At 39.9% G+C, this 23,649-nt stretch overlaps 1 protein-coding gene across 4 annotated transcripts in view; it reads right to left on the bottom strand.

The window, feature by feature from the left end:
• GRXCR1 (glutaredoxin and cysteine rich domain containing 1) overlaps positions 1-23,649 on the bottom strand; it is a 296,287-nt gene that overhangs the window by 35,895 nt on the left and 236,743 nt on the right. The window contains exons 1-2 of one of the 4 annotated variants that reach the window (XR_008958379.1): positions 12,110-12,199; positions 10,226-10,321 (exon numbers count right to left, since the gene is read on the bottom strand). Coding sequence is in view for 1 of the 4 variants with exons in the window: in XM_048211780.2 (XP_048067737.1) it covers positions 12,110-12,352 (243 nt within the window). In the remaining 3 variants the exon portion in view is untranslated. Of the gene's footprint in view, positions 1-10,225; positions 10,322-12,109; positions 12,353-23,649 lie in introns of those variants that run through there. The other 3 variants (XM_048211780.2, XR_008958377.1, XR_008958378.1) reach the window with 3 other exon arrangements.

The following is a 23,649-nucleotide window of genomic DNA, read 5'->3' as shown; positions in this document are numbered from 1 at the left end:
CAATGGTAGCCGGGAAGCCGAATACAATCAGCACGGAGCTAAGCTGTATGTCGGAGAAAGCTCATAAAAACTTTTTCCCTAGGTAATACCATTTTACAGAGGTCTAAGTTGATCTGTTACTCCTTCGGGAAAACCCAATAAGTCCCTGGAATTCTTTTACCCTGCATTTCATCACCTAGATCTTTCCCAGAACTAAACTGAATCACACTTCATTAGAAAGAATCAAAGATGTTCACAAGTGGGGGTGGCTCAGTTGGTTAAGCATCTGACTTTGGCTCCTGTTGGGCTCCGTGCTCAGTGGGGAGTCTGCTTCTCCCCCCCCCCCCCGCCCCTTGCTCATGCAGGTGCTCTCTCTCTCTCATATATAAATAAATAATATCTTTTTTTAAAAATGACGTTCACAAGTTAGGCATTACACTCGATTTCGCTCTAGAAATCTCTTATGCTAGGAACACGTGTGGCACAGAATTAGGGGCACATTCCCACCACTTCTGTTTAAAATCTCACTCATTTTGCAAAGCACAGCTCAAATGCTGTGTCCTTCTTTGAACCTTCCCTCGTTGCCCTGATTGAAATATGTCTCTCTTCTCCTTCTAAACTTTTACAATGAACTTAGCACAACTAGCTTAGAGTGACCTAGCCTATGTCATGCTCACTTCCTTCTCCCCCTCGCACACATCTCACATTTTGAGTCTAGATGGCAGGGACTGCGTATTTAAATTCTTTGACTCCCTACAACATCGCACAGTGCTTTGTACACAGAGGGTACCCAATGTTTGCTCCATGACTATTCACTTTATTCCTTCTAGCCTTTTCAGGATGACTACTTTTATGATAGCCTGGAGGCCGTGTAAAGGGACATATCCAAACCTGCCCCACCTAGTGTAGATCATGACACCCACCCTGCATTTTAGCAATATGACCCAAGTTCCAGAAAAATCCAAATAACACAAAATCCCTGAAGGGAACTTTAGACTTTTGTTTCTGTGTTTTCCCAAGTTCCTCAACTGAACCTTTTCGTTTATTTCAAATCTTTCAACAGAAACCAGGTAGAATACCATAAACAGAACCAGGTAGAATACCATAAAATGTGTGGACCGGAGGGTGTAGTTTGGTATTCCAAGGAGAGCTTGAAATCCTTCCCACTTACACGACCCATCAGGTGCCCCTTAAGGAAGGGTTGAAGGAAGCTCTGGGGCACCAGAGAGAACACGTTGATAATCACTAATTCTGATTCACCTCTCAGATTCTCAAATAGGCCATAGATGTCAGAGAGAGTAGCTGAAACCCACAGTCAATGGATGAGCACTGGCTCCTGAGGCCACTGAGCCTTACTGATTTCCCGCAAAATGGACTGCATTACACCCAAACAGGAAGCCCAGGGAGCAGCTTTTGCCTCAGCATTTCAGGGCTTGTTGTTAGACAGGTACTTTGCTTCATTTTACTCATTCTATTGATTCTTTGAATCTCATCCAGAGAATAAACACCACCAGGACCAAACATATGGTCAAGTCTTTAGCTTAATGTTTGTTTTTGGAGAGAGAAGCATCTTGGGCTGAGTTCAACCAAGCTGGGAGTGCAAGGAGTGATTAAAAACAAAGCAAAACACAACACAATGTATCATCATCCTACCTGAGCATAAGGAAGCCCGCCTCCTTGGCACAGGAGCTATTTACTTTGTCAAATCCCTGTGTGAGATGTTTGCTCGGTTGCAGTCATATGTAATATCGTGGTAACAAACTAGATGTTTATAGAAAAATAGATCCTAAGGGCCAGAAACTCTCAGAGAAAATACATGCACTTTACTTTTATTTTTTTTCCATTCAAAATATAAATGAATGGTATAAATGTTTGATTTAGGGTTAGGCCCCCAAAGTATAAAGTATTTATTACATTCGTTTTAAGTTTTTGAATAGTCAGTTTAAAATTGTTCCTGCTGATTTTTTTTTCTTTTCCTAAAGGGAAATCCGGATTCGAAGCTTTGCCTATTATCCATATATTTAAGACACTTAACTTCAACTGAGCTCATTTATTCTACTATATATTCAATGTATTTTCTTATATTTTGAGAGCCCTCTGGTGGTTGAGGAACACTAAATCTGTATGCTCACAAGAACAGAAATACAGTTCATTACCAACTAAAGCTTTTCTTTACTGAAATACTGATTTCAAGTTCTATTAGAAATGGATGCTCACTACAATTTCTATTAACGTTCACCTACTCATAGAATGGTACATTATTTTCTTGCATTTTCTAAGATTACAAAAAAAGATCTTAAATGCTTACATTATGTCTTTAAATCCAAATAAGAAAGCACTGATTATGTACAAATATATTTTCTTTTCAGTCAGATTGGGAATAGTTAGCAATTTACATCTAAATTGAGATACAGGCAAATTGGCTCTTAGAGCCCTTTATAAGGTGGCATGCTCTCTGTCCTCTATTACCTTGTGGCCAAGTCACAAATAGACACAACTATTTTATACTTCCACAGTGCCTAGGTCCATAGCACCATATTCAAGACTCAGGTTTTGATATATTATGCAACTCACTAATCAATGAACCTTTGTAAGTATCTTGCCATACAGAGAATTACAGCAGGCAAAATGAAAGGTGGCAAAGTCTTGGTCAAGTGGGACAATGCATTGAAATTTGTGAAGTGACAAAGCCAAGATAGATAGATAGATAGATAGATATAGATAGATAGATAGATAGATAGATAGATAGATATAAAGGAAAGACTATATATATGGGTGAAGCCATTCCTTAGGCCTATAATTTAGGAATACTCAATGCCTGCATGCCTCAAAAGCTCTCTCTTTAACTGACTCTAAGTTTTTGGAGTGAAAGTTGATAGCGCATAAACAAGTTTCAAGGTACTTACGGCTCTGTGACTCTTTATGTCATTGATTTAAGTGTAGCACCCAAAATATGAGATGAAAACATTGTAATCATAGTACTTCTGCATTTCCTCTGCAAGAATAAGGTGAGAGCCAAACAAATCAGCAAAGCTGAAGATGAAGATTTGGTCAATGGACCAAGTACATCACAAGATGTTAGTGGGGATGCTACAGGGCCATGGTAGGCATCAGGTGATGGTGTGTGACTGTGGAAATCTGAAGACGATTGTGCTTTGACTTTAGTTCCACACAGCTGTGCTTTGAATGCCAAACTGTTCCACAAACTAATTTCATGAGCACATGCAATGTTAAAGCATGATTAACTGACTTTGGCAAATCAAAAGTAAGCGATCCTCCAGCGTGAAAATGTCAGCGAGCACACCTGACTCCAGCAAAAAGCCAGAATTGATGATGTCAAAGTTCTACCCTTTGTTGCAGTAACTGTCACCAATGGTTCATGCCTCCTTGTGTGCACAGCACTCTACCACATGACATTGGTGGTCCCCCAAGCCATAGGCAGAGTCTGTTTTCTCCATCTTGTATCAGGGCGTGACCCTATGACTTGCTCTAGTCATTAACCATCACTAAAGCAGAGGTTTTAAATGGGCTTGAGCATCAGGGCTTGCCCTCTTTCACCACGTAACAAGTTCCAGGTAGGCTACTAAAGAGGGGGAAATCCGAGGAAGCAATTTCCATGTAAATGAGACCATTGGAGACCACGCTCTAGCCAACCCACAAGCAGACCACAACCAGTAGCCAAGCCCAGCCAACTCACAGTCTATACAATAATTGTTGTTTTAAGCCACTCAGTTTTGAGGTGGTTTGTTATGTAGCAAAAGCTAACTGATACAGCTACTTCCATCATAGAGCCCAAACTTTGACCATGGTTTGTTCAAGTCCATGACCACTTTTCTCTGGAGATGGAATTTTGAGTCACTTGATAAATTCTTTGCTTCCTGACTTAAGGAATGATACTAGCACCAGACTGAACTGCTTGTAGAAAGAAAATGATAGTCATCAAACATAATGGATTATATTTCACAGAAAAATGTTATTTCCTTGTTCTTAATTATTGTCTAGTAACCACACATCCATGGGAAAGGGATCTTGATACCCAGGAAAACAGATCTAAAAACCAAGGGTATAAGAAGTTTATCTTGAGGAATAGTTCACACGAAAGTTACACAAGTATTTTACCTAGCTCAGACTCAATATGATCAATTGTATGACATAGATGCTTAAACTAAATGTAAGCTCCATTAACAGAGCGATAGAGAGAATGTTCACAGAGATAATCATCTAGAAGACGGGCTCTAGTTTTGGGTGCTGCATTTAAAGACTAGACTGTGTCCTAAGGAGAATACTAGGATATGCACGTTCGGAGAACCAGGAGATAAGAGTAAGAGGGAACCATGGAGAAAACTTGCCAAAATTTTGTACATGAATTTATAGTTATGGATGAGGGAACTGTTTGAATTTGCATTGCTCTAGGTAGAAGAACTCAGACCAACAAGTGAAGAAAGTTAGAGGCAGAACTTTCTAATACTTAAAGGGATACTACAATAAAATTGGTTGCCTGTTGCCTTGAACCATGGTGAGGTTGTTGTCACTGGATGTGTTCAAAGGTTGTTCATCTTTGCTCATGGATATAGTAGAAAAAATTCTTGCACTGAGAGAAACACTAGACAAGTTGACATCTAAGGTTCCTGCTAAATCCAAGTTTCTATGCTTCTGCATGACACTTCTATATGCATCTGTCTATATTTGTCTTTACAAACTCTAATAAAGTAAGTCTTCTGCAACCTCATCTCGATCGTTGCCCCACTGTTATCCCAATTTGGTCTTGATCTGAGAGGATATGAGAGAGGAGAGGTGCTAACAGGGGAATATAAGAAATGAATTCCTTCACCCCTCTCCCTCTTACTTGGGCACACGTATTTAAATGGATTAGCTCTGCTCTAATAATAACGAATAAATCAGATGTCACTTTTTGGCATTTTCACATAACAAAATGCTTTCTGAGTTGAATAAAGGTAAAATCGGGCTTATCATTAAAAAGAGAGAGAAAATCAGTGTCGTATTGTAAGGAAATAATAATTAATGTGTAGAGTTTCTTATATATAACTCTTATGTTTCATCTTGAGAAAATAGGTATGTTGCTAATAATTTTCAAACCTCATATAGTAAAAAAAATCTCCCTAATATGTTGTAGATAGCATTGTTAGTAAAAATATTAATAACTTACCTGGTATTAAAATGAACAAATATAACATTATTTAAATAATTATGTTTAATATTCATGGAAAAGTGTCATGAATGGAGATGGAATATTTTTAATAGCTCACATGGAACTGAACGGCATCTGGCCTTAATACCTGCTTCATATTAAAAACACTATCCAGAAGCACAGATGCTGGACAGCATCCTGCCCTCATGAATCAGACTATTTGGACGTTGATGTTTGAGGACAGACTCAGAATGATACTTCACTTTTTCTCCTCTCATGATTTACTGATTCAACCCTATCTTAATTCTTTTCATTCTCTCCATCTCTTCCCACCTATACACCCTAAATATAAGCTTTCTCTAAAGTTTTTGCCTTATTAGTATTAGCAAAGGGTTACTTAAAGTACAGTATGTTCCAGGTACTGTGAGTTCTTATGCTTCATCTCATTTAATTCTCAAAATACCTAATGCTGTAGGTATTGTATCATTTTCATCTTACAAAATTTTTAAAAGACTATTTATTCATTAGAGAGAGAGAGAAAGAGCATGAGTGGAGGGGAGAAGCAGTGGGAGAGAGAGAATTAGACTCCCCAGTGAGCAGGGAGCCCAACCTGGGACGTGATCCCAGGACCCGAAGATCATGACCTGAACCAAAGGCAGATGCTTAACCACCTGAGCCAGCCAGACACCCCTACTATTTTCATCTTAAAGAGAGTAAATAACTTGACCAATACTCATACCAGCAAGAAAAAGAACTTACTCCAGCTGTCTGCTTCCACTTTACTTTGCTACTCCTATTTTCCAGGAGGAGCTCCCAAAATGTGAAAATTAAGATCCCATAGGATACAATCTAAATCTTGGCAAGAGACTAGATATGAATAAGACAAAGACAGTGGAGTAAAAGAAAACTGAGATTTTGAGTCTCAGCAACTGGGAAAATTGTGGGGTCACTAATCAAAACCAGAGAACTGAATTGAGTAACTAATAACAAGGAATCATTGTGTGATTTTTTTTAATGTTGAAGTAAAATATCTGCAAAAAATTAAAACACCCTACAAGACTGGAGCTACAAATAATCTTGAAGACTGGAAAAAAAGAAAGATAATAATGGATTTGATAAAGAGGAAGCAGGGGATGGCAATGGGACCTCTGTTTGGTGAAATTAGAAAGCATTGGAGCAGTTGGTTATGTGGATTGCAATAAAAAATTAACAAGATATTAATAAGAATATTAGATAATCAGCCTAGATAATGCTGATAATACAACTTTGTTGGAGACGTCTTTCCTATGACTTTGAGATTTTCTCCAATAATGCCCTGGGCTGTACTGGAGTAAAAGAGGCTTGAAGATTAAATATTTACTGTGTTTATTACAAATAAGATCCAAGATAATAGGGGTAGATTTGAATGTTCAGGAGATTTTCATTCCGTCTAGACCTCCGATGAAGTTGCTAATGATCAAGGAAATGACCACAAAGGGATAAAGATGACTTCCGAAGAAGAAGAAGAAGAAGAAGAAGAAGAAGAAGAAGAAGAAGAAGAAGAAGAGATAAAGATCTAAATTCGTCGATCCCATAAATACTAAAATATCAAAATGAGCTATGATTGTACTTACTTGTGATGAAGTGGGTCACATTACTAAATAAAACTTCAAAGACAACTAAGAAGTGGAGTGCACTCCAGTAGGCACCATCTCCAAAGCACTCCTTTTAATGAAAAGTTAGGCACCTAGGGATAAATTCTCAGAAAGCCCTGATATTGTAAAGAAGATTATATACATGTATAATGAGAAGGTCTATAACTTTCATCAGATTTTCAAAGAAAAATATGACCCCAACATTTAAAAACACTTCTTGGGGCACCTGAGTGGCTCAGTCAGTTAAGCATCCGCCTTCAGCTCAGGTCATTGTCTGGGGGTCCTGGAATTGAGCCCAGCATCAGGCTTCCTGCCCAGCAGGGAGTCTGCTTCTCCCTCTCCCTCTCTCTCTATGCATGCTCTCTCTCTCGCTCTCAAATAAATAAGATCTTAAAAAAAAAAAATTTCTCATATGTATATGGTAAATATTTATAAGAGGTTTAAAACAGAATGGTCTCAAAACCTGACAAAATATTTAACTTTACATTGATTACATTGATGGTTTATAACACTAGTTATTATTTCATATCATAACACATTCCCATAAAGAAACCAAATTTACCAAAGATTCCCCACTAGTCCTCCCACCATCTTTGCAGCCCTCATTAATAGAATAAATACTAAGGATTTGTCTGGTTTAAGAAAAGAATTAGTGTAAAACACAAAGCACAGAGGAGTTTATTCTAGTCAACTACTCAAAACGAGTTTTGCTTGGTGTGGCAGACACCAGCTACCTACTTGATATCCATGATTCCTCTTTTCTTCTTAAAAAAAAAAATCTGATTTTTTTTTCAACATATCAATGTGTCCCTCTGGAAGACTGAAATTCCCAGCCTCCTTTGCAACAAAAGGTGAACCATAAAATGCAAATGGAAGTTGGGTGGGATTAGAACTGGAAGAACTCTATGGCAGCATACCAGAAGTAATGCAAATGGCAAGACAGAGGAGCAATGTCTCTTACGTACTGAAAGGAAAAAAAAAAGCAAACCTTTTTAACCTAAAATTCTATACCCAGCAAAAATATCTTGCAAAAGACAAAGGTGAGATAAAAACTTTTCAGACTTAAAAATGCTGAAAGAATTCATCTACAGCAGACCTACACTCCAATTGTAGCATATAAGAAGTCCTTCACATAAAAGGAAAATGATGTCAAATGATTTAATGCTCTACACCAAGCAATAAAAAGAATGAGAAATTGAAATTACAGGTAGAGCACTTCCAAACTCATGTGATGAGGTCATCATTACCCTGACACCAAACCCAGACAAAGACATTAGAATAGAAAAGTATATTGACAGAAAGATCAATGGTCACCAGGGGACTGGGGTTGGAGGAAGATTGCCAAATGATATGAGGAATATTCGGCGTGTTATTAAAATGCTCTGATCTCAGAAGTATTGATAGATTCATGAGTGCACTGCCAAAACCCATCAAATTATCAGTTAAATGGATACAGTTTATTATATGTAGATTGTACCTCAATAATCTGATTAAAACAAAACAAAATAAATGAAAACAGCATATCTGGCAGATACTGTGGTTTGGCTCACTCAGTAACCAATCCAATCACCTATACTGTAGAGGCTAGAAAGCTAAGAAACACATTTCCCATTTTCCCACATTGTTTTCATATGTGCCTGATCCAGTAACCACAGATACACTCCCTCAAGACTTCACTTAGGAACAGAATCATGTAGAAAAAGGAGCAGAGAACAAATCATCTGTTTTGCTGGAGAGGACCAAAGACAGCATTTCTAGAGCCAACCACTTCCAGATCATGGCAGAGGCTTTCTTGGTGGCCCACTTCTGCAGAGAAGTTTTGCAAGTTGTCCCTAAAACATGCCTAGAGTCTATATTTCTAGTGTATAAACTACCTGTGCTCAATAACAATTCCTTCATTCTTAAACTGAAAAAAAAATCAGTATTTTCAATGGATACAGAATTATCAAGCAGTCAGCTCAACACGAGCTAGTGCAAAACACCTGTCCAGATCCACAGCCCTGCTATTCCTCTCCGTGACCAGAGCACCCACTCTGATTCATTCTGGGTTTTATAGCTCAGTTCCAATGTGGGTTTTATGGATTTCTACTGTAAAGTTTTATGGTTGGTCTAGAATCAAGACAGTACTTCTATTTCCTACTAGAATTTCTAAGATAATTTATGTCAAAACTACTGGAACGCAATCCTTTTGTGTAAGGATCTCCTGATGCCAAAGAACAGGACAATGGCTTTAAGCAAGCTTCAAGCTGAACTTGCTTCCCCACCCTCCACCCCTCTCAGCCCCCAACTCCTTGACCCTCCCTCCCCTGATGGAGCATCCCCAGGGCAGTGGACATTTGCTTTCTAAAGTAATTTCTTTCCCTTGACTATTTCACTGCTTCCATCTTTACACAGAAGTTTGGCTGGGAACAAGAGTCGTCAGGAAAAAAAGAGCTCAGGATTCTTGTCAATTCTTGTCTTGCCCATTGAACTCTGTGATCTTCCCCTCAGTGAAGATAACTGAATTCCTTTGGTACCACCCATCCCTGGGTCTGGTGGCAATAATGGCAGCAAAATAAGGGAGCTGCAAAATGGCCTCATGCTGTCCCCATCCCATCTCACTGCCTCCATAGGCCTATTTCTGTCCCTATTTTCTATCTACCTCGTTCTCTGGCCCTCTCTAGTTCTCTCTCTCCCTCCTTAAAAAAAGTTGTATTGCACAGATGATGCATACATCTTGATTTTTCTCAGTCATCTAAATTTAAACTAAATCAAATGGTTTCATGTGACTGTTTAAAACATCACAGATGTTAAGGAAATTACCAACATCAGCTTCTTTTCATCCCTAAAAATTATGCTTCACCATGAGCCAAAACCCAGCAGAGGGCATCCTTCCATTTCAGATGGATGAATACTGCAGGGAAAAGGCTCTATGATTCCAGCAATGTATTCCATTTACAACAGTGCACTGGAATTTAAATAAAGGCATTTTTGTAGTAGGAGAAGAAACTGTTGTAGAAGTTGTTTTCTGGAGTGTTTACCTCCATTTTGAATTGTAGATTTCGAAGTAACTCTCCTTTTATAAGAAAAAAGAAAGAGGAAAAGAAAATCTCTGTCTCCGGTCTCTTTCCAGATTGGGGCATTAGCTTCAAATTGCAGAAGAAACAAGGTACACCTGCGTGATCTTTCCTTCTATAGGCTACTGTATGCTAATGAAGTCATCACGGAGAAAAAGCAGGTGAGAAAGAATTGGCTCCCCACCTCCTTTGTCTGTTGCCCTCTGCCTCTATCCATGAAATGGAAAGAAAAATAGCACCACTGCCTGTTAGATTGCCTCAGAAGGAGGAAGAAGATAAGTATGGTCAAAAGCAGGTGTTTCAGGTGAGGCCAACCATATCACACCGGTGTAAAGGAGGCAGTCACCCACTAAATTTAATTGGACAGTTTCACAGAAATTAAAATTCCACAATGGGAAATATCTTACATCATCAGAAGAGTTTTTCCAGGGTTAAAAGGCGAATGACCGCAACCCTGATCAGTGATTTTCTCCCTGGCGTGGGTGAGTTTATCAGATCCTTTCCTGGTGGAAGAATGTCGTAGGGAGAGAAGGAAAGAATGTGAGAGAACAGTACAGCTTCAGTCATACACCCATTCAACGTACGTTTCTGAGCACTTTGTGCCAAACCATGTCCTCGGTGTGAAGACCGTATCAGCAAACAAAGTATCAAAGATCGCTTTCTTTGAGGTGACGTGCCAAAAAGCAGGGGTTTGGGGAGTCGGACAGACCTAACTTTGAGTCCTGGCCCTGTCACTTGGCCAGCTATGTGACTTGGAGCAAAGTAATTAATGTTCTCTTTGGCAAAACAAGGATAATAGTTTTACTATTTGTTAAAAACATACCTTGTTCCAGGCACAGGAATCAAGCCCTTCTACATCTTATTTATGGTAAAATCCTCACAATCAGTCTGTGAGAAAAGTTCTATTACCATGCTCCTTTTACAAATGAGAAAACCAAGGCAGAGAGTGAGTCATAAATTACCCAGAATCACATAGAACTATCAGAGCAGGAATTTGAAACAAGGCTGTCTTGCCTCTCAACCAGTAGAGCAGAGAGGTGTTCTCTAAGGCTGCCCTGGAGACTCGATGAGATGAATGTGTAAAGCTGAGAGCACAGTATAGTAACATTATTACTACTATTATTATTAATTTATCATTATTATCACTGCCATTGTTGTAGCATTCTGGGACCTCAGGGTACATGTGGAAATGTAATGAAAGAGGCTCAATGCTTCAAATCAAAATCCCTCCGCTTCAGAATGTAGTCTGCGTCCAACTCAAGTTAAAAGTAAGACTGCTTCTAGAAAGCATAGCTAGTGAATCATGGCTTCTCTGCATTTATCTTTCCGTAAGATGACAGACGGCCTCCAGCAGCGATGGCTCTAGGCAGGATATTAAAACAGTTTCTCTGTAACAAAACATGAACATTTCGTGCTCTGGATTTTTTCTAACCATCTCTGAAAGCTGAAGGTTAAGACCAAATGCGAGACAAAGCCAAGATCCAAATATCCATCCGCCATTTGAAGGCAGCTCTTTGTTGTCTGATAAGTGATGTGGGGGAGTCAGTCCCACCCCCTCAACCGCTGGCCTCCTTGGCTCTTTGTTCTTACCCTTTCTAAAGTGCACTCTCCAGAGCCCTCTTTTTGGGCTTCTTAGCGATTGAGCGTGTTCACAGATCAATGGGGGTTAATTACGCTAACAGTATTCTTCAAAGAGAAACGAGGCAGTCATGTTTTGTTGCTGCTCGGGAGTTTTCCCTGCTCTGCTACTGTAAGCCTCCATTTGTGTCTCACACTGCCAAACTACCAAAATCCAGAATAATTTTAAACAACAAGCACATAAAATTCTGGCTCCAGGCCCCATTTCTTATTGATTTTGTTTTGGGACTGCCATCTTAGTTTCATTAGGTAGGAAACTGCGTGTTTGATAATGGGGCATAGGAGAATTCACAAATGTGTATCTTATAAATATTCCCTTTTTCTTGCGTGTACTAAAAAATAGTTTTTATCTCACACGTCAAGCTTCATAATGCAAAACTCAAGTCAACAGAACAAGTGAAAAATGTATTCCTATTAAAAAAGGCAATTTCATGCTGATTTTATCTCACCATGCTTCTGTAGGGATGAACGCTGTTAGCAACACATCATTTGGGAGAGAAATAAGTGCTTCAGTCCCTTTGGTCTGAACTCCAAAAAAATAGCAAATGTCCTGGGAGTTATGTTGCAAGTCGCCTTGTCGTAGGCTTATAGATTTCTAACAACACTGGCTGGCTTCAATAAAAAAAGAAGATTTTCCTTAGCAGAGTACTTACCCCAAGATAATGGCCATCGATGAACACGACAGGGAGGGAAGGGGCTTCCGAAACACGTCGGCATCGCTCATCTAACTCTTTTCCATAGTCACCATTCAGAGCTATGTTTTTCTCTTCAAATTTTACTCGATGGTTTTGGAAGATCTTTCTAACCAGTTCACATCTTTCAAAGGTTGTCCGCACCACACGAAGGCAAGTGGTATAAATCACTACACGGTCAAACTCTAGGTCAGTTGATGGTTGCTGAAGGAAGGACATGGCAGTGTAAATATTTTCATTTACTTTCTCACATCTTATTACGACAATTTAACATTTTAGTAAGTGTCTTCTATATTAAAAACACACAATAAAAGCTAACAGGCCATATTTGTCAATCCTAAGACATGTTTTATGTTAGCAATCAACATCATTTAAATGACATAATTCACTTGACGGTGTTTTTTCTGTTCTCAGTGGCATATCAAATAACGGCATATCTTAAAATCGATGATGTCTCACATGGCACGCCATGTGGTAAAATAAGGAATGGTTGAATTATCTTTCTCATGTTTCATAGACACGGTTCCATTACTAGATTGGCCTCTTAAACCCAAGTGAATATGTGACAGAACAGTCAAGGTTAGTATTTAACCATTTGAAAATCCTTCTCCTTATCTTTGGGCCACAATCTCCTGGGAACAAGAAGATGTATGTCACAGGATCGTTCTGAGGTTTCAGTAGCACGGCATATGTGTCTGCACTCTGTTGAGGGACAGGGCTCCAACCTGCAGTAAGAAGGCTCTGCAAAGATCGAACGACACAGAGGGAGTGCAGAGAAACCAACACCATAGTGGCCAGTGGGTCAGAGCCAGGCATGGAAAGGAAACAAGGAAACAGATACTCCTTGGAGCAGAGGCAAGCAACTCTCAAAACCAAGGAGAAGACTCCCTGTGTATGAATCTTACTTTCTACATTTCCTGCTACGTCAGAAATCAGTGACTATGTTCCCGGGACAACCTGCCAGCACTGCAAGGCCAGACCACATGGGCCATGACAACACTGGGGAAGATCCTCTTCTTCCTTACCACAGTCTTCCTTGAAGAAAACTAAACAGAATACAACTATACCATGAGTCCAAGGGATACATGAGTTTCATGGGGCAACACAGCCACGTTGTTGCAACACAGCCACGTAACTTACAAACCCTTCTGAAGTCAAAACTTTGACTGGAAACCACTCCAGATAACTAGAATCAGAAGGTAGGATACTAAGCTCCACCACTCTGTATTCAAAGAAATCAGCCCATCAGATACAATTACACAGGGTCCTAAGAAGGTCTTAAGGTATAAAGATGGCAATGCAATGGTCTCCATCTCACCAAGAAAGAGGTCTTTTTTTTTTCCTGATGATAAAATGTATTTCTTCCCTCAATGGAGTTCAGAGGCAAAGCTGAAAACCCAGAGATCTGGAGGGGCCAGACAGGTGTCATAAATGTTGGGCCAGGCCAGGAGTAAAAGAGGTATTAGTGAGAGGTAGAAAGTCATCTGAAAGAGGAAAATGTCACTCGGCTTCAGGCTGGCAGGCATGTTACTCACTATTGTCAGGATTATTTTATTTTTTAGTTTAGTTTTTATTTTACTTTTTTTAGACATAATTATTCAAAATATAAGCTTGAAATTTTCTGCTTTCCAAATGGCCACACCTCATTAAAAATGTATTGAGACCATGTGGAGCAATATGTTTGAAGGCCAAATTTGGCCTTCGCGCTGTTAATGAACACCGGGGTAGAGAGAGCGGCAGATATATCTGGACTCTGCCACTGGCCCTCTGTGTGTTTGGGGGAAGAGAGTGAACTAGTAAGCCTCAATTTTGTCATCTATAAAATGTGATCTACCAAACAGGTTTGCTGAGGAGACTAAGTAACCGAGACTATGAAAACAACTAGTGTATTGTGCTCAGCGACCAGTGCAAAGATCACACTCCACCTTGGGGCATTTTTAAGATTAAAAACACAAGCAAAATTAAATCACTGGAAATAATCAGTGGAATTAATGACAAGAAAGGGGCATTGTTACTATGCTCCAGATTAAAAAGCATTGATCTTCAAAGAAAGTAAACCAAATGCCTAGAGCCTATGGCTTGTCTTCGGGTTCATGGTTATGGGCAAGTAGGGAATCAAGAAACTCACTACAGGGGCGCCTGGGTAGCGCAGTCCTTAAGCATCTGCCTTAGGCTAAGGGCGTGATCCCGGCGTTCCAGGATCGAGTCCCACATCAGGCTCCTCCGCTGGAAGCCTGCTTCTTCCTCTCCCACTCCCCTGCTGTGTTCCCTCTCTCGCTGGCTGTCTCTCTGACACATAAATAAGTAAAATCTTAAAAAAAAAAAAAAAAAAGAAAGAAGAAACTCACTACAAATACTGTAGCTTTGGGAAGTGCACACCAGTTCTCTTTTCTCTGATGCTACTACGTGAGGAGGTATGCCTTGTTCCTCTGCTGTAAAGGCTGCTAGAACTGCATTTGGTTCTACCAAAATGTTCCATTTTTTTCAATAACACGCTTATTTTGAATATTTGATAAGACATAAGTTTCCCCCATGAGTAGAGGTGGGAAAGTTTAAGATTGGACCATTCCGCTGCCACGTTAATCAACTCCTATGAGATTCTCTCTGCTCACACAACAAATGCTAGGTACCACTTTGCTGTGTGTCTCTAAGAGGCATTTTAAAAAGAGTAGTAAGATGGACCCCTATCAGGTGGCCATGTGGGGTGCTGTTTAATGCAAAGGGCAACAAAAATATCCCTTTACCTCCCATTAAGGATGAGCTTTGCCTGAATCAGTGGATCTCCGAAAGTGTTGGATGTTAGAAGAAACTGCAAAGGTTTTTTTGGATTTTTTGTGGGGTTTTTTTGGTTCTAAACTGGGGAGTTTTTAAAAATACCGTGAGCCCCGGTGAAGTATATAACAATTAAGCCAGAATCACCGGGATGAAATCTCAGAATTGTGATTTTTTTTTTTAAGTTCCTAAGGTGATTCCAATCTACAACCAAATTCTAGAGCTAGTTAGATACGAGTTGGAAATGCAGAATGACAGGCTTCCCCTAGATCTACTGACTCAGAATCTGCATTTTTAACAAGTTCTCTGGGGAATCTGGATGCACATTACATTTTAAGAAGCCCCAGTGCAATCATGTTGACAGCTTGACTTGACAGAGAAGCTGGGATTATGTCCCTTTAAAATAACTGTTAGTCATTCATTCAGTTACTAGGAACATTTATTGGCTAAACATGGTGCTAGGTACTAGATATATAATGGTGAGCAACCAATATCATTCCCTCACAACCTGAAGTTCATAGTTCTAAAAAAAGTTACATAAATAAATATAGATTCACAAACTGTTAAGTGCTGGAAAGGAAATTCATGAGTTGTTAGGAGAGGCTATTGAAGGTGTGTGCTTTTCTCGTTTCAGAGGTCAAGAAAGCCGAATGAGTTCGGCTTTAAAGGACAGGAAGGAGTTAGAGAAATTAACTAGGTAAGAAAGCATGGGGAGGAATATTATAGGTAAGTAGAAAGATCTTGAGATGGGACGAAGATGGCATGTTTGAGACTCTGATTGAAAGTCTTTTGCTAAAACACAGAGAAAGAGAACTACAGTAGTACTAAATGAATCTGGACAGGTATGCAGGATAGATATCATGTTGTACTTTTATAATCACTTTAAAGATCTATGGGCTTTAACCTCAGAGCAATGGGAAATTCCTGAAGGTTTTTAAGAAGGAAGAGAGGAATTTACATTTTTTAAAAAAGTAAGTGAAGTAGGACCAGTGCAGATAGTTGCACAGAATGTGCACTGCACAAGCCTCAGGAGTGTCATTATTAGCATAGTCTAAATAAATGATTCCCTCAGGGTTGTGTAGCCCACAATTTGAGCAATCATATTCAGTCTTATTCCCAACTCCATTGGTCTGAGAACTGAGATTGAACACAAGATAAAAACAGGGTAGAAAATTTGGTTATCTATTAGAATAAGCTATTATGTAAAAAGATCTAAAAAAAATCTCATTGAACAATTTTTTTGGTATGATTTTGAAGTAGATCTTCCTAGAGGTAGTAGGTTGAATGATTTCTCAAGCTCTTTTCCAGTTTCATAATATGAATTTAAATGATATTGTCTTTGGCAAAAAAAAAAAAAAAATCCTCTCTTACATTTGTTTCATTTTCTTTCCCTCAACAGATTTGTCAAAGCATCTGGCCAGAAATCTAAAAATAGCCGCTCAATGGTTAGCTGTCCTTCTTCTCCCTGCCTAGGGTTACCATGGGAATAGCGTAATGAAGGATGGGCACATCTGAGACAGTGCTGAGAAGCCACTGGGATTTGCAGCCTGCTTGTTTTGAGAGAGCCGATCTAGATAATAATAGAGGCAGGCCATTTCTTCCTTTCCATTGATTAAAAAGATGAATCTTAGGAGTGGCCTGAAGGCTCACAAGAGCCTGCAGCAAAAGTAGATGTGTTGGCAAGGGATGGAAATTGCTGGAAAGAAGACAAAGAGGTTACCTAACAGCCAGTGTATGTCCTCAGCCCGCACCCGTCCTGCAAGAGGCACTGTGAATGGTAGCACCGAGTCATCCTGGGGCAATTCTGCAGCCCCCACACCCGCTGGAGCCCCCACACCCACGGGAACTGCCACTGGAATTCAGGCCAAGATTCAGTCACCACCGCTCCCTGACAGAGGATCAGCTTGGAGCAGACCCAGCTCCTGAGGCTGGAGCAAATCCAGTGGGTTATTTCCACTTGACCCTTTGCCTGTGCAGCCTGGCACTGGTTTGAAGAGGCCTCCCGAAATAGGGGCCTCCAGATACCTCCAGGAAGTCACGTCTTAAACAAAAATACAAAATAAAATGAGAAGTTACATTTTAAGATGTCCATGGCAGACATAATGCTGGTAACTTTACATTCATTTAATCCCCACAATACCTGACATGTTGTTACTGCTTTATTCATAGATGGAGAAACCTAGGCTCACAGGGGAGAAGTGTCCTAAACAAGGTGACAGAGTTAAAATTAAGCAATTTAGAAAACTGGATCCCAGGGTCACGCCCTTCCAAAAATCCACTGCGCCAAGATGAACCACTGAATCGCTCTCTTGTTTTACTATTCCCTCCCCAGGATAAAGTCGCTGCCCAAACATAGATGGCTATAGACCTAAGTCATCGCCTCTGAGAACATGTTTGTGATTTAAAGAGGTTTGCCTCTTTACTAACTCATGCTCCCACATATAACAGGAAATAACATCACAAGAGGTGCATCTTAAACTTTTTTTCAGTCTAAAGAGATTCCTTTGAGATGGGGAAGGTAGAGAGATCTTTTCTCCTCCACCTGAAAACAAAGAGGTGGAGTGATGAGCTCAGAGGCAAACATGTCAGAAGGCAAACTGGGACCGATCCCAGACTCCTTGATTATCAGGCAATAGCCCAACCCAGCTCCAGAACCACCCTCTTAAAGCGCAGGCGCATGCCCGTGGAAGCAGGCTGTGGGCCTTTGTAAAGGGCAGGGAATTTTACATCTCTCTCTGTCTCTCCCTCTCCACCCTATTCCGTAAACCCCTGCAGCTGCATGCATGTTCTGGGATGCACCACATGGAACTTCTCTGTGTCCTTTCATTAGACACAGATTATAAAAATAATTATAACATTACTTATAACAGGGCTCCTGTGTATCTATATGTAGTACTTAGGACTTCACATGAGCAACTTGCATTTATCATGACATAAGGATTACAATTCAAATTTTACAGATAAGGAAACTAAAGCTTGGAATAAACTTAAGGTGCCCAAATACCTCAGGGAAAAAGGAGCAGAACCAGAATTTTAATCTGGGTCTGCTTCCTAAATCCTTGCTCTTGCCATAGGAAGATACTACATAACCCTCTTAAATACAACCAACCAACGAGCCATACTGTTCTAGAACTAAGCGGTGAATTATACCATGGAGGGACTGTCAGAGGAACAGTCCTAGAAATTCCCATTGCTCAACCCTCCACGTCATTCTACTATCTCTGGCTAGATGCTACCCCCTCACACAGACCTTCCCTCATCATCTTGTGGAAAATGGGCCCTCTATCTTCATACCCAATTCTTTCTTTCTTTAGAGTACCTAGTACTGCTAGACATTACATTGTGTTTGTTTATTGATTTACTGTGTATTCCCCCCCCAAATAAAATATAACCCCAACAAAGCAGGAACTTAGTTTTGTTCACTAGAACTAAGAACCCAAAATATGACCTGGTATATAGTAGATGCTTAATAAATACCTTCTGGCCTCTTTCCCACATATTTAATAAGAACTTGGTTTGAATTGCCTCTTAATAACTGGATAATCTTGGACTAGTTATTTAATTTCTTTAAATTTCAGTTTTCTGATCTGTAACATAGGGACATCAATGCCTTCTTCATGAGGATTTGTGGGGACTCAATGATTTAATGAATAGAAAAACCCTCAGCATGAAGCCTCATGCATAATAAACACTCAATGAATGGTATCTTTTGATTATTACTATCATTATTATTACAAAACATTACTGACACACACCAGCAGCAGCACAATCACCCCTATCATTACAACCAACTGTGTGAACCAGACTAAGGTCATCTTGGACAAGGCTGCCATGATGACCGCTTGGTGACCTGAAGCCTTCTTGAGCACAGCACCTTCCCCCCACATTCTTTCATTTTATTTAACCACATAATGACCCTTAAGTACACCCTTGAGGCACACTGTCCTTGATCTGCCCTATGACTCTGACACACAGCTATCCTCAAACATTTCTCCCAGTGGTTCCCCAGCAGTACTCCCAGCCTGCAGGCTACAAAGGCAGGTCTTAAGGGGAGGTGGGGTTATGGAGATCCACTCCTCTTGCAGCAGCCCAAGAATTCTGTCCATAAGTCCCCTTAATATTCTTATCAAGTTGGACTTACGGGTCTTTTTCTTCAGTCTCACAGCTCTGTTGGCTGTTGGAGGTCACTTTGCATACACCTCCTTTTCACGCAACACCAAGTCCAAATTCACATATGTCACCAACCTCATAAGCTAGAATGGCAAAATCAAATCTTATAATTACACAGTGATCAAAATATGAATCTCTTTGGGGCACCTGGGTGGCTCAGTCAGGTTAAGCATCTGCCTTTGGCTCAGGTCATGACCTCAAGGTCCTGGAAGTGAGCCCTGCATTGGGCATCTCCAGCTCCCTGCTGAGCAGGGAGCCTGCTTCTCCCTCTGCCCCTCCCCCTGCTCCTGCTCCTGTTCCTACTCTCTCCTCTCTAAAACAAAAACAAAAGCAAATACAAACAAACAAATAAAAAAACCTCTAAAAATAATCAATCAATCAATCAATCAATCAATCTCTTTAACAAGTAAAATTAACATTTACGTTTGACAGGATGTGCCATCAATTCTAAGAGCGAAAACAACAAAGTGCCAAAAAAAAAATCTCTCTTTTTCTAACTTCGGGTGCCCCTCTTGGTGGCATGAAAGAAATGCGCGAGCACAGTCTTTGCATGCAAGGATTTCTGGAGAGTGTGTTTTCTGTTTTTGTGATGCCCTAAGATCATGTAAATAAATGAATTTCCATTATTACCTTAGGAATTATCTATTTGTCCAAATCAGTTATTGAGTTGGCCTGGACATTAATTGAAAAGTCAATGAACCTAATGAATTCTCCATGCCATACCAAACAAAAAAGATTTTTCCAAAAAGTTAAACAGAAACAATGTTGATTTTACAGCACATCCGAGTTATGAAAATGAGGGTGTCCCACTCCCCCACCATAGAGACCTTAGAAAAAGGTCATAGCTCTGCCAATTTAGCATGCATCAAACACAGAGAGATTTCACTTGAAAATCTGGATTTTTGTCCGTTCTTGAAAAAACAGAATCTGACAATACTAGTTCTGTTGGATTCTTGTGCAGAAACAGTAACTGAAGCTTGGTGACAGCTACCCCCTTTAGAGGCACATGTTTCTTGAAGCCACGTGTAATAACCATTGCCTTACATCTAGACAACTTCTTGCATTAACATTGCCTGCAATGCTCCTTTCGATCTGAGTTTGTGATGTTGCATCTAGTCTAATGAGTCTGTACATACATCTTAAATAAGGGAAACTGAGACTCCCAGTTTACCTACTTGAATTAACTTTTTTGGGTAAGCAACATGTAGTGGAAAGAAAAGCCATCTTGACCAAATGCTTTGGTTAGCTGTATGAACTTGAAGAAATCAGTTTACTTTTCTAGAAAGGGGTTTTCTCTTCTCTGAGAATAGCTGTAATCCAGCCCACAAAGGAGTTGCAGGATCACAGGTAAAATGTGCCTGAAGACACACTGTAAATAATATACTTTACGTACACAGCAGCTCTCATCATTGCTCAGTCACACAGCTGGGAGAAAAGGAACTGGCCTTTCCTGGAAACCATCTTCCTAGTGAGAAACAAAAGCATCTCTTCCAATGGGAATATTTGGGTTTCTATAGACATCATCACAGATATGATTTATTGGCATTTTTTATTCTGCTCATCTCTGCAGGTAACACTGACATCAAGGTGAGTGCCCAAATCATCATATTCAGAGCATCCAATCCCAAAGTGATATGCTCACAACAGTGAAAAGCCAAGGAGTAAATGAATTAGGAATATCTCACAAATGGAGATATTGAAAAAACATACTTTCCCTCACATCCCATGAAAAATTCAAGTTACAAAACCAGAAGAAAGGGAACTAAAATGTTCCAGAATAGTAAGTGCTTAGATAGTCCTGCCTTGACCATCTTCCTCATGCCTTTCATCTTTTTACTTTACAAAAACCCGTTGCTCTTTCTTAAAGGCACAGATGCCTTTTTCCTTCTATTCTGTCAAATATACATATATCATGGATAAAAACCAAACAATAAAAGAGTAAACTCTTTCTCAATTCTCTCCATCAAAGAAAATGCCTGAATAATCAGCTAAATGACGTCAATCCCTTTTAGTGGGTTTGGACATGATAAGAATCTACTGTAGTGGTTGAAATACCTGCATCTTCTCTCAGCTTGATGGTTTCATAAATATCGGTGTGATGGAAGGAAGTGATCTTAGTCTCTGTGGAATTCCCAGAACAGACTGAGAACCAAGTGCAACAAAAGCAATGAAAACTCAGAAGTGGAGAAAATTAGACTCAGCCTCAGGCAAATCCTCATTCCTGCCCCCTCCTTGGGTTTCCAGGTTTAACTCATGGCCCCCTGACTATTCGTATTGTCATGATTCCAACCTCACCTAAATACGCTCTTCTCCAGATTCCAGACATTGCATGCAGGAGAAGAAAGGGCTGGAGAGCCCTTATGGAAAGCTTGAAAGTTGCCACACAAAGCTGATACATGTATTTTATGAGCATTGGGTCCTTCAACTCCATAAGGAACATAGACACTCTCATTATCCTGACTTTTCAGAGGAGGAAACTGAGGCACAAAGAAGTATGTGACAAGTCTAAAGTCAGACAACTAGAAAATGATGGCTCTAGTATTCGACCAGAGTAAATCATAGAACTTAAACCTTTATATGGTCCTTTTGGTCAGGTACTGACTCTGTTTGAGTGTATCTATACCCCATTTCATCTGGTAGAGAAAAGAAATTAGAGGGACAAATGCAGGACTTATGAATCCTTAAGTTTCATATATATACACGGATTTCAGATACATGGTGTATTAGTTTCCTGGGGCTACTGCATCAAATTCCCACAAACACGCTGAGTGGCTTAAAACAACAAAAATAGCTTTGCTGTTCTGAAAGTCAGAAATCCCATATGGGACTGGGAATAAATCACGAGGTCAGCAGGGTTATGCTCCCCACTAAGGCTCTAGGGAAAAATCCCTTAGCTTTCCTTTCCCAGCTTCTCGAGGTCACCTGCATTCCTTGGCTCTTGGTCCCTTCCTCCATCTTCAAAGTGTACTATAACAACCTCTGCTTCCATGGCCACATCTCCTCCCTGACTCTGATCTTTGTGCCTCCCTTGGACCCTTGTGATGACATTGGGCCCATCCAATAATCCAGGATAATCTTCCCATCTCAAGATCTCTAACTTAATTACATCCTCAAAGTCTTACTTGCCATAAGGTAACATATTCACAGGTTCCGGGAATTGGGACCTAGACACCTTTGGCAGGGCTGGGGGTGGGGGACTCCATGATTTAGCCTACCATAGATACACAGATTTTAAGGTAATGGATCACAGGTATAGGAATAAAAGGACTTCAAGTTATACAACCTTAAGACAGAAAGGAAACTTGGAGATCATCTAGTCCAACTTGAACAAAGGCATGATAATGTCAAGAATATACTCAAGCCTCTGGTTATTGAGCTACATTCTCCTCATTGTGCTTATCAGCTTGCTTTATTAACAGGAAATGAGGTAATTCTAGTCAGGTAGGCATGATACCCATTGTTCTTCTAAGACCTTCTACACAATTACTTGTGAGTAGAACTTTCTCCAAGTTGCTACTGAAGAAATGGAAAGAGTATAAAAGAAGCAAGTAGCATTAAAAAAAAAAAAAGACTTGCCTGATCTTTATCTACCCAATGTGTTTTCTCTCTCTTTTCTACCTCTTACCTAGAAATATGCTTTGCTTCCTCCAAACAATCCTTAGAAATTGCTCTGAAAACCAGACACTAAGCATGACCAAATGAGGGGAAGGTACTTTGTGTTACATGAAAAAGAAAACACAAATGAAAAGGTTTGAAGTTTCTACATAAAGCCAGGGGTTGAATTTGTCTGTGTTCTCCATAAAAGCATCTAGCTAATTTTTCAGTTCAGCTTCAAAGAGAACAAACAAATAACCATAAGATTTCAAAGGCAAGAAAACGTTGCCTTTCCATTTCTTCTCAAATTTCCCCAAATTAGGTTGCTTTAATAAAAGCAACTAAATTGTAAGGCACACAAAGCCTACAGAAGCAGATGTGAAGAATAATGCTTGAAACCTTACAAGTCCCATTTTTTTCAAGTATATACCATACTATTTGGGATGACCGATGTAATTTTGCAAAGGAAGTTTACTTGATATCGATTGCATATTCAAATAAGAAATGCAGGTGGTTTTTTTTTTAAGATTTTATTTATTTATTTGAAAGAGAGCGAGTGAGAGAGAGAACACGAGTGGGGTGAGGGGCAGAAGGAGAAGCAGGCTCCCCACTGAGCAGGGAGCCCGATGCCGGACTTGATCCAGGACCCCAAGATCATGACCTGAGCTGAAGGCAGACGCTTAACCAACCGAGCCACCCAGGCACCCCAGTGCAGGTGTTTTTAAATAAGATTTATCACAGTATTATTGGAAGGAAGAAAATAAATTTCTGGAAATGTTCTTCAACAGACACTGCTTTGATGCCAGAGCTCCTAACTGGAGTTGATTATTGAATTTTGGAGATTCAGTTATAGGAAAGAAATATGACCAAATTATTGCACAAAACAATAAGTCCCATTAAGTGGAAGATCTTATCATGAACAATTTTATTAGTGACCTGATCAATAAATGGAAACAGAAAAAAAT

The sequence above is a fragment of the Ursus arctos genome, unplaced genomic scaffold (assembly GCF_023065955.2).
Source record: "Ursus arctos isolate Adak ecotype North America unplaced genomic scaffold, UrsArc2.0 scaffold_9, whole genome shotgun sequence".
Taxonomy (NCBI): Eukaryota; Metazoa; Chordata; class Mammalia; order Carnivora; family Ursidae; genus Ursus; species Ursus arctos.
The sequence above is the reverse complement of the archived record's forward strand: the minus strand, read 5'-3'. Positions and strand labels throughout refer to the sequence as shown.